General features: G+C 33.7%; 2 protein-coding genes across 4 annotated transcripts; one reads left to right on the top strand and one right to left on the bottom strand.

The window, feature by feature from the left end:
* The first annotated feature begins 2,173 nt into the window (after window positions 1–2,173).
* On the top strand, window positions 2,174–3,657 carry LOC114174456 (germin-like protein 5-1). The gene is made up of 2 exons (XM_028059324.2): window positions 2,174–2,453; window positions 2,970–3,657. The coding sequence occupies exons 1-2, from the start codon at window positions 2,342–2,344 to the stop codon at window positions 3,509–3,511; spliced, it is 654 nt and encodes a 217-aa protein (XP_027915125.1). The 5' UTR covers window positions 2,174–2,341; the 3' UTR covers window positions 3,512–3,657.
* Window positions 3,658–5,281: 1,624 nt separating this feature from the next.
* On the bottom strand, window positions 5,282–10,747 carry LOC114175209 (phytochrome A-like). 3 transcript variants are annotated; one of them, XM_085674604.1, is made up of 6 exons: window positions 10,288–10,747; window positions 10,107–10,211; window positions 7,372–9,459; window positions 6,317–7,133; window positions 5,947–6,237; window positions 5,282–5,658 (listed from the first exon to the last, which is right to left on the bottom strand). In XM_085674604.1, the coding sequence occupies exons 3-6, from the start codon at window positions 9,446–9,448 to the stop codon at window positions 5,430–5,432; spliced, it is 3,414 nt and encodes a 1,137-aa protein (XP_085530730.1). In that variant the 5' UTR covers window positions 9,449–9,459; window positions 10,107–10,211; window positions 10,288–10,747; the 3' UTR covers window positions 5,282–5,429. The 3 variants fall into 3 exon arrangements, with proteins under 3 accessions (XP_085530730.1, XP_085530736.1, XP_085530728.1); XM_085674610.1 differs by having other exon boundaries at window positions 10,107–10,121; XM_085674602.1 differs by having other exon boundaries at window positions 10,107–10,747.

Here is a 10,747-nt window from a genome sequence, read left to right as displayed (position 1 = left end):
AATTATTTTTGATGAAATAAAATTTAGCTTTTAAATTAATTTATAAAATATTTAATCTCTATACTTTATAAAAATTTTGTAAAACATACTCATGAACAAATTATATGTGGAGGTTATATTTTAATTTGCTAACAAAATATATGCGAAAATTATATTTTAGTGTAATATAAAACTTCGTTCGTCACACGAAAAATATTTCATATATCATTTGTTTGAAAAAATATTTTATATTAACTTCCAAAATGAAATATTTTATAATTTAATTTAAGATGAAAAACAATTAATTATAATAATTTGAAACGAAAAATATATTCAACTTTTTTATTTTAATGTGTGACTTGGTTTGTGTAACTTAACATAAGTCAAATTATTATTAGAGAATGATTTTCAAATGATTATTATTGTACTTGATCAAGGTAAGTTTTGACATTCACATAGTGTTAGGTTGCATTCGGACGAAGAGATAGATTTGAAAGAGGATGTAAAAATGAATTTGTATGAATTTAAGGAGATAAATATGTTTATTTTTTTAAATTAATTTAAAAATAAAGTTAATGATAAATTTTATGAAAGTTAGTGAGTGATTTAATTAATATGATAAATTAAAAAAAATTGTAATAGATAAAATTTTAAATTTACAAAAGTACCCTTCATAATAAAAATTTAATAAAATTACAACTGAATAATTAAAAAGTTAAAATTTAAGAATATTTTAATTATATTTTTATAGATTAATTATTATATATATATACATAAAAAATAATAATAATAATTACATATATATTAATATTATTAGTTTTTAACAATATAATAATAATTATTAATTATAATATAATTTTATTAATTAATAATAATAATCATTGCTAGGTATTATATATAAATATATTAGTCATTATATTTTTAAGAATATTTTAATTATTAATGATTATTATATATATTATGAAGAATTATTATATTAATTGTTAAATATATATATATATATATATATATATATATATATTTAACAATTAATATAATAATTCTTAATAATTTTTATATGTATACATATTTAATAATATTTTAATTATTATTAATTATTATATAATTATATATATAACCGGTTATATATATATATAATAAATTATAATAATAAATAATATATAATAATATATATTTAATAATAAATATAACAATTATTATTATTAATATTTTATATGATAATAAAATGTGAGGAAAAAAAATATAAAATTTGATATATCACTGCAAATCGTCATTTGTGGTGAGATTAAATTTTGAGGTATTTTTTTAAATCTACCTGTGCTTTTCTTTACTTATTTTCTCAAACGAATAACATTTTATATCTTAATCCGTCTCTTCAAATTTCTTTTCTTTACTTATTTTCTCAAATGAATAATATTTTATATCTTAATTCGTCTCTTCAAATTGGTTTAAATAGTAGTATCCGTCGAAAGAACCAATACGTTGGGAAGGCATACACCATGTATTTAATTTTGAAAATTTTCTTATAAAAAATACTTTTTTTAAAAAAAATTTAACTGTTCTAAATAAAGGAAGATGAAGCTTAGAGTAAATGTGTCAATGATAAAGTTAATGGTAGAAATTGTAATTAATTTGATATATATTATCACAACTTTTAACAATCCACTTTCTAATAGTGATCGGGTGTGCATTTTGTTTTCTAAATTTATTTATTTATTTGTTTGAAATATATTTGAGAAATAACAATTAATATTTAAAACAATATATAAAACAAAAGCACATTTTTCCTAATAGAAAATGGAACTGACCCATGTGAGGGTTGCTCGTTCCGTAGAAGACACGACCTAAAATAAACATTTTATTTAAAGTAAACGCTATGTATTGTAAACCAGTATTTGAAATTTTGGGAAGAAATTGTTCAAGTTAGAACACAAAAACAAGATACGATTCTCGCTGTAAATTAATCAAACACTCAACTAAATGGTGTGGAGCAGAGCAGAGGTGACATGTGCGAGACCGCAACTCACGATTGACTGGGTCATTCATCCTTAGCTTCATCAAAGGCCCAAACCAAAAAACAGGTCTTAGGTTTATTTTATTCCTATGTTTTAAGTCCAAGAATTAGGCATGTTTCATGCGTTTAATACACACGCGCCACTTATTCAACTTATTATTATGTATTATTATTTACATTCTTCTTTTCTTCTCCATCTACTCTCTACTCGTTGTGATAAATACCCCAACCACGCCAACACTTCCTTCCAACTTCCACCTCATTCAAACAATTCCAACATACTTTTCTTCTCCTTTCTTAAAACTCTCTGCTTTTTTCTCCTTTCATTCCCAACTTCACTTCTCTCACATGAAGCTCGCAGCCTCGCTTCTACTATTCACTTTTGCTTTGGTGTCAACCACCATCACTGCATCAGATCCTGATCCTCTTCAAGACCTCTGTGTCGCTGACCTTGCCTCAGGTACTATTTTTCATCTTCTACTGTGCACAAATCCAAAGATGCCAACTTTCATGCATACCTTCACTTTCCCACTTAATCATTAGATTTCATCCTTTTCATTTCATTATTTTTTCTTAATCAATTCATTCTCCCAGACCTACCAACACCTTTAATTTTGCTTTTTAATCAAAACTTCCTCATTTGATTACTAACTTTTCCCTTCCCCTCACCCGTTTCTGCAATCGAACACCTCCCATTAATTAAAATAAACTTCTCACCAACTCCCGTTAATCATTTCGCATTTCTGTATCATGATTGGTGCACTGAATTTTTAATTCGTGTATAATCTGACAGTGAGTTTTTTTCTTTTTTTGTATAGTACACATACAGGATTTGACTACAAGCTTTTACCATCTTAAATTACCAGAAATCATTTCTACCATCATTCTTATCAAGTTCTAATGAAAATTTACAAGGTTGTTTTACACGAGAATCTGTGATCTGCATAACAATTTTCATTTTGTGCAATTGTTACAGGTATTAAAGTGAATGGATTCCCCTGCAAAGATGGTGCGGTAAATGCCTCTGATTTCTTCTCAGACATACTAGCGAAACCAGGTGCCACAAACAACACCTATGGGTCGTTGGTGACTGGAGCCAATGTTCAGAAAATCCCAGGACTCAACACCCTTGGTGTATCTATGTCACGAGTTGACTATGCTCCCGGTGGCATCAACCCTCCTCACACGCACCCACGCGCCACCGAGATTGTGTTCGTGCTGGAAGGAACACTCGATGTGGGATTCATAACCACAGCCAATGTGCTCATATCAAAGACCATCACCAAGGGTGAGATTTTTGTGTTCCCAAAAGGCTTAGTTCACTTCCAAAAGAACAATGCAAAGGAACCTGCTTCAGCCCTTGCAGCATTCAACAGTCAATTACCTGGCACACAGTCCATTGCTCTGACCTTGTTTACAGCCACACCACCTGTTCCAGACAATGTCTTGACCCAGGCCTTTCAGATTGGTACCAAGGAGGTTGAGAAAATCAAGACCAGGCTTGCACCTAAGAAATAATTTATCTCTGAATGTTGTTGTGTTGTCTCTGTCATTGCTCTTTCACCCTTCTGTCTTCTCCTTGTTGCTTTACGATTCATGTTTGTTGCAAAATCATAAAGGAATTTCAATGTGAGTAAATGGGGTATATTCATTTCTTTGATAAATGATTGCATGCTTGTTATTTTGTTAATCAAATGTTCCATTAGTGGTTCTGTGTCTGGTGTTGACTTCGTAATAGCTATCAATATGTGCTCCACACAACCTTGCCTACTGTTCTCCCGTGAAAATGTGAATCGATTCATACTTGCCTCTCACTTCATTTCATTTCTTCAGTATGAACCAAAGTAAAAGAAAAAGAATAAAACATGAAAGGGACAAAAACATAATAAAAGATAGAGATAAAATTAATAACTCTAAATATGGTTTTACTCTATAAACTTTATCGTGAAATTATTATTTTTTTTGTCAAGAACTTTTAAACAATTTAGACTTCAAATTTTAAAAATAAACAGTTATAATTTTTATAATTTAATTATGTTAAATTATTTTAATGTATTAAAAAATTACATCATGTAATTTTAAATTTTAGAGCAAAAAATAATAACATTAATCAATTTTAATTTTATATTCAAATTTAAAAATTAAAAACATATTTAAGTTAAGATAATAAGTAGAAGCAAGATAAAACATATAAGTATAGGCCTTATATTTAACCTCTTTGAAATTACAGAGACTTCTTACCAATTTTGTATACTATTATTATAATAATTCTATACTACAACACTTTTTACAGTAATTACTCTTTATTTTTTTCTTATCACACATTCATTCTTTCTTCACACCTTTTTGTCTTTATTATATATAAAAATTGTGCAAGCACAAGCGATGCCGTTTTAGCACAGATACGGTTAGTTTAAGTTATTATAGTGTCACCAATCCAAATGCGATATTCAAATTGATGAGTGTTTTTTTCTCTTTTGGAAAATAAAATGTGATATAAGTGGAAGGTGATATTGTACTGTTAAAGAACCGTTACATAATATGTTTGAAAAGACAACAAAAGCTGGTAACTAAGTATGGGAGAAGTTTAATTATATACTTTAACAAGGTCATCGACATACATGTGGAAGGTGCAAATTACAAAATCAATTAACTAATGTCACACTACCAACCCATTCATTTCGCATATTCCCTCGTGCAACCAATTTAACCCATCTCCAAATATAATATCAATTTTCTGGAAAAAAAATGTGTATAAATCTATCTTGTTGGACTTTAAATATATTTTTACGAGCTATCTTTGGATTTGATAATGACCAATTTACTTTGAATTCAAAATTTAAAGTCCATGAAACAAAGTAGCTTGTTATTCATTTTATTTGGCCACTCTATTTATAAAACGTTTAATCAAATTTGTCAACTCTAGAAATGTAACTTAATATTTTCTATAAAATGCTCAACTTATAAATATTGATAATTTTAATAATTTTTGAAACTAATGCCACAAATTCAACGGACAATAAAATATTTTATTATTGCTAAAATAAATAAATAATAAAACTAAAAAAGGAAACTTATTTTTTCACCATGACAGTTCCTTCTAACTCCTAAACTAAGAACCTCTTCTCTTGTCGTAAGTGTTAATAAGCTGGGTGGGATTCAAACTCAAATCTCTGAATAATTCGAAATAACTTCTCTTAATGGTGCGAAATGTTCCTAGTTAGCTTTTATTTATGTTTCATTCTGTTGCAAATGACGCATAATTGTTGTAATGAGACCACTTGGGGAGAGAGTGTGAATCGTTAGTTATACATTACATATCTACATTATCACCTTACAAGAAGGTGGGTACATAAAACCAAGAGTTAAATATGGAACAAGGAATGCAAATTTCTTGCACCCTTCACTTTCGGATGTACAAAAAATATGGTTTGATTTAATTATTTCCAAAATTTGAAGTGTTGGATTTATGAGCTGCGGCAAGTTCAACAGATAAGATGAAAGATGAATTGCCTGCTTCCCTTATATAACGCACTTCTCCATTCATCAGCTTTAGCAGCTTTCTGCTAATCAGCATGCTGATACCCTCCTCAGATTCATCACCATCACGTCCAAACATTTGGTTCAGCAATGTTTCCGGAACCCCAAAACCATCATGCGTTATGCTGCAAAAAATAACAAAAGTTAACAAATTACATATCTATATAATCTCAATATAGCATAACAAGTTTTTTTTTCCTTCAGAAGTTGTGTTACATGAATCCAATTCAGGGTGAGCGTGACCTGGATAAGCATATAAGTGTCGGAAATAATCCAAGTATGAATCTAAGTTTTATATTAGGTATAAACGATAAAGTTAAACACTATATAATACTCATAAACTATATGTTGTTTTAGATTGAAAGTGGTGTCGATCTTTATGTGGATTGAACTGAAGTGACGTGATTAATTACCTGAGCTCCAAATTAGCAAGATGAACTAGTTTCCCTAACTGCTGTTTTGTTAATGAGGCTGCTACAACAACCTGACCTCCGGTTGGTGTGGAATTGATGGAAACCAATAAAAAGTCTGCTAAGACCTGCTGGAGCCTGAGACCATCACCGTATAAGGTTTCTGTTGTGATCTGCTCTTCAACATCATTCACAACTCGGACACCTTTTGCATTACCTTTTGTCAGGGCTTGACTTAAGGAGGAAACTAACACTTCATGCAGAGTAAATTCAACCATCTCCAAATCCAGGTACCTGTTCAACATGCACATAAAAAAAATCAGTCAAAATTATGCAGGACACAAGGGAAGCACAATATTTAGCAATATCATACCCATCAATGATGCTGTCAAGATCTGAGTCATCCAGGACTTTGCTAAGCTGGCGTTGACACCGAGTACCCGTTTGCAGAAATTGTTTTTGTTCAGCTCCCAACTCAGTACCTTCTAACAATTTCCGGGAGAACACAATCCCGTATAAAGGACTCCGAATTTGTCTTTTCAAATAAGTTAAAGCTTTCAGTCTTTTGGACGCTGTTTGTTCAGATAGGTGCTGAATGTGTAATGCTTGTTGCAGCTCTGGACTTGCTAGTTGCAAGAAGCAGAAGACTCCAGTAACTACACCCTCTGCATCCAACTTCTTACTCACGGAAAGTAGACATTCTACGTGTTTCCCGTCACGAGTAATGAAACTCAAAGGAACCTTCTCTGTTTCCAAACCAGCCATGGCTTTGTTAAGTACAATGCTGAAGTTAACAACAGCTTCCTGATTCCTTAGACGACAACAAGCTATGTGTGTTCCAAAAACCTCCCCTAAAAGCATTTTATCCATCACCTCCTCCCGCTTCCACCCAGTTAACTTTGTCATGGCTGAATTCCATTCACAACACCACCCGAATTCATCTGTGCCAAATATTGGAGGGATCAATGGGTTTGGATTCTGCACAATTGCCTTGTAGTCGCCTTCAATTCGGGTGAATTTGTCCATCACTGTCTTCTGAGCAGTTATATCTTGGGCCACAAAACAAACCCCAACAACATTATCTTGAAGATCCCTGCTTGCACAAGCATTAACCACCAAGCTGATTGGACCAGAATCAATCTTCAAATCGTGTGTTTTGATCTCAAATTGCACATTTTTCTCTTCCTCACCTGATCATGTTTTGTAACATGTTAAATTATAGGAGGTTCAGATAAAATTAAGTTTAACTTCGAAGCAAGACAAATTAAAATTTTTAGAATTCTTCACTAATGCAATATTCATGAGTGACTTTAGGTAAGATAACAACCTAACATCTAAATACCCACACTCATTTCAAAGTCTCTGCTCATGAATGCTAAGACCTAAAACAAGTGTATGAGAATAAGAAAAGAAAAGAAAAAGGCATACCCTGCAGTGCCATGTCCAACATCTTCTTCACTCTATCTACGGAAAAATCTTCAACAAGAGTGAGTAAATGCTTCCCAATAGCTTGCTCAACTGGAAGACATGTCAACTCGGCAATTTTTGTATTCCATCCGTTGACCATTCCGTTGACATCAACAGCCAAAATTGGTACTGTTGCTGTTTCAATTAACCTTACCATCTCACTAGTCACTGCTTCCAGTTCTTGCATCCCTTCAATTTTCAAATCACCCAATCTTGTATTGATAGCATATGTGCTTATCTCCATACTCTCGTTGTCTTTGAATGCATTTCTCAGTATTAGCTGCAATGAATGAATGACATCCATTTCATAGTCCTTCCAGGGCAAACTCCTTGTCTTCACAACTTCAAGGAAAGCCTTGAATGAAGATCTTGGATGCATCCTGCTACCATCATCCCTTTCACCAGGCTCATGCTTTGCACCACCCCATCGAATTTCGGCGGCTGTGTGAGATCTGAACCAGAAAACTATGTCTTTGGAAGATATTCTGACAGCTGCCATTCCACAAGTTATATCACCAAGAGTAGCAGCCCCTGGGAAGCCTGCCTCAGACAAGCTATCTGTACTCAAACCAGTGGAATCCCTGTGACATTCAGAGAGCCACAAAGCTATCTCTCTTATCTGGGATTCACTTGGCGTTACCCCTAATCTCCATAACTTGTTTTTATACAACAGTGCTGCACCATCGCACTTAACAAGATCCATAATGTTAGGACTCTGTGATACAATACCTAGGGGTGCATCTCGCATCAGCATATCACACAAGAGTGTTTGAGTCCTCAGGATATTCTTCTCAATAATCTGATACTCTATCTCAAGTTCTTTGTTCACATGGATGGCAAATACCTGAGCCAGGAATTCGCAAGCATACCTCAGAGGGAAAGGAACAAACCTGGGAGTAGAGTGATGGCAAACTACTAAACCCCATAGTCTCTTTCTCTTCTGTGGCTGAACAGCATCAGAACTATCCCCATCTTCATCATTGTCATTGACCACAACCGCCATAACCAAGGAAGCACTAGCATTCATGTTTTGCATGTATTGCAAGTGACAACTATGAGCAGCCCTCAAGGTTGATCCACACAGAGTTAACTCAAATGGAATTCTTTTGTCTTGAAGAACCTTCACATGCTTTGCACGACAATCAACTATCATACGCACCTTGTTCTTCATAAACAAAAAACGTGTAGCCTGAGGAATATCAGTTGCTGGGTAGTGCAACCCCAGATACGGCTCCATGTCTGGCCTTTTCACTTCTGCAATCACTTCCCCGTGATCATCCTCATGAAATTTATAAGCCATCATTCTATCATAACCTGTTAGTTCAAAAACCTCTCGAACCATTGTGTCACACAGAGTGTCCATGTTCCCACTAGGCAAGGATTGCAGTCTAGTTATTGCTTTTGCTGCAAACTTATAGGATTGCAGGGCACCTGCCGCAGTCATGGGAACTTCATGAGGCTTCACCGGTTCAAAATCAATGATCACACTGCCGGTAACACGATGGATAATTGCATAAAAGGGCTTCCCAGAGGACTTGCAATGAACTAGAATGGGGTTAAGAAGTGAAACCTCCCCAAATCCTAGTGCCTTCTGAATAGAAGTAGAACTCGGGGCAGTGAAAATAGTTCTTATGTCAGTGCCAATGCCAAGAGCAGGGTGTTCACCAACACTTGGGACAGCATGGCTAACCATGGTGAGCATTTCGGGTGCATTCTCACTGTAAGCAATGACCTTACATGTTTTCTCATCTAACGCTAGCAAGCACCCAAATGGTTGGATAAGCTTGCTTTTCTGTAACTGATGCAGGTACGCAGTTGTTACTTCATCAGACCTTGATTGATGATCACCACTGGCAGTGCCTGTGCCAGGAGACAATCTCACCGAATTGGAGTAGTTAAAAGAACTACCCGATTCCTCGAAAGTTGCATGCAGCTTTGCGTCTAAAGTTGTCTGAGCAAGAACCCTAGCACTGCGTCTTGATGATTTTGATCTGCCAGAATTATTGCTGGATGATTGGCTAGGCCTTGAGGAGGACATTGTCACTTCAACTGCACTTGAAATAAACCACAAGCACAGAATCACTAAGTTAATATCTCGCAAGGAAGAACGGAATCTGTTTGATTGCTCTGATACAGATGCAAAGCTACTATGGACCTTGTCAAATGACATCATCCTTATTCACTATCACAATTCAACAAGAGAAAGTGAATTTTTCAACACTAGAACATTCACAAACTTTGAAAGCCATATCATATTGCTTAACTACTATATATCCAAAGTTCAAATAATAACAGTATTATTTTTTTGTATCATTAGCACTCTTCCGCTGCTATCTGATGCACACGGTAAGAGGCCATAAATTCTCCAAAGGATTTCACTGGTATAAACTCAACCAAACACACTCCACTCAGCAAAACATAACTTTATTTAATTTTTTCAAATTTCTGTTTATTTTTTTCCACTTTAATTTGCAAGAACAGTGAATGGTACGGTGTCTGAATTGACCCGGAAACGACAGAAGAAACATCCACAGTACGGTAAAGAAGAATTTTCCTTTCCAGAAAGGAGTACATACACCAGAAACGTTAAAAAAAGAAGAAACAAATTTAGGAGAATAAGGAATAATAACCAACATATCCAGAACAAGCAACAATCACGAACTGATTAGAAAGAAAATGCAGAAGAAGAAACCCACCTTGCAAGGAAAAATCTGATTCCAACCAATGAGCAGAGAGAAGGTTTGAGTAGAAGCAGAAAGCAACTAGGGAATATAAATCCCCGATAGCTACTTACTGTTTAGCTGCATCAGAAGAAATAGAAAAAGAAGAAGAAAAAGAAGAAGAAGAAGAAGAAGAAGAAAATCTTAAAGCACCGACCTTTAGGACACAAGTGGAAAGTGGGAACCCCTCCAAGCTCACAGAACTCGGCAGTTAGAACTGAGACACGGTAGATACTTCCATGTCATAGTAAAAATAACAATTTAAGAATACTCTCTCTCTTTTTCTTTCTGCTGCTTACTTATATTTAATATTATCATGCAATCATATAGTTTATTATACTATTACTGCTAATCAAATAATGGATTGGTTTCTAAGTAAGGGACGGGTGATGATGATTACATCTATAAATAGAAATAAGTAACTTTTGCTGCTCCTATCATGATCTGCTTAATCACCTACAACTCTGACTTTCCTTTTTGTTTGATTGCTGGATACAAAATTAACAGAAGAAAATACCCAAAAACCTTATTTTTGTTTGTCTAATAAAGGTTAATTACCCTGTTAGAAGGAAACTACTTTCTGGGTCACTCATTTTTTTTCATTGGATAGCATAGCA

This window comes from Vigna unguiculata, chromosome 1 (assembly GCF_037176805.1).
Source record: "Vigna unguiculata cultivar grain cowpea cultivar isolate G323 ecotype 2 chromosome 1, ASM3717680v1, whole genome shotgun sequence".
Classification (NCBI taxonomy): domain Eukaryota; kingdom Viridiplantae; phylum Streptophyta; class Magnoliopsida; order Fabales; family Fabaceae; genus Vigna; species Vigna unguiculata.
Note: the sequence above shows the minus strand (reverse complement) of the source record. Positions and strands in the feature narration are given on the sequence as shown.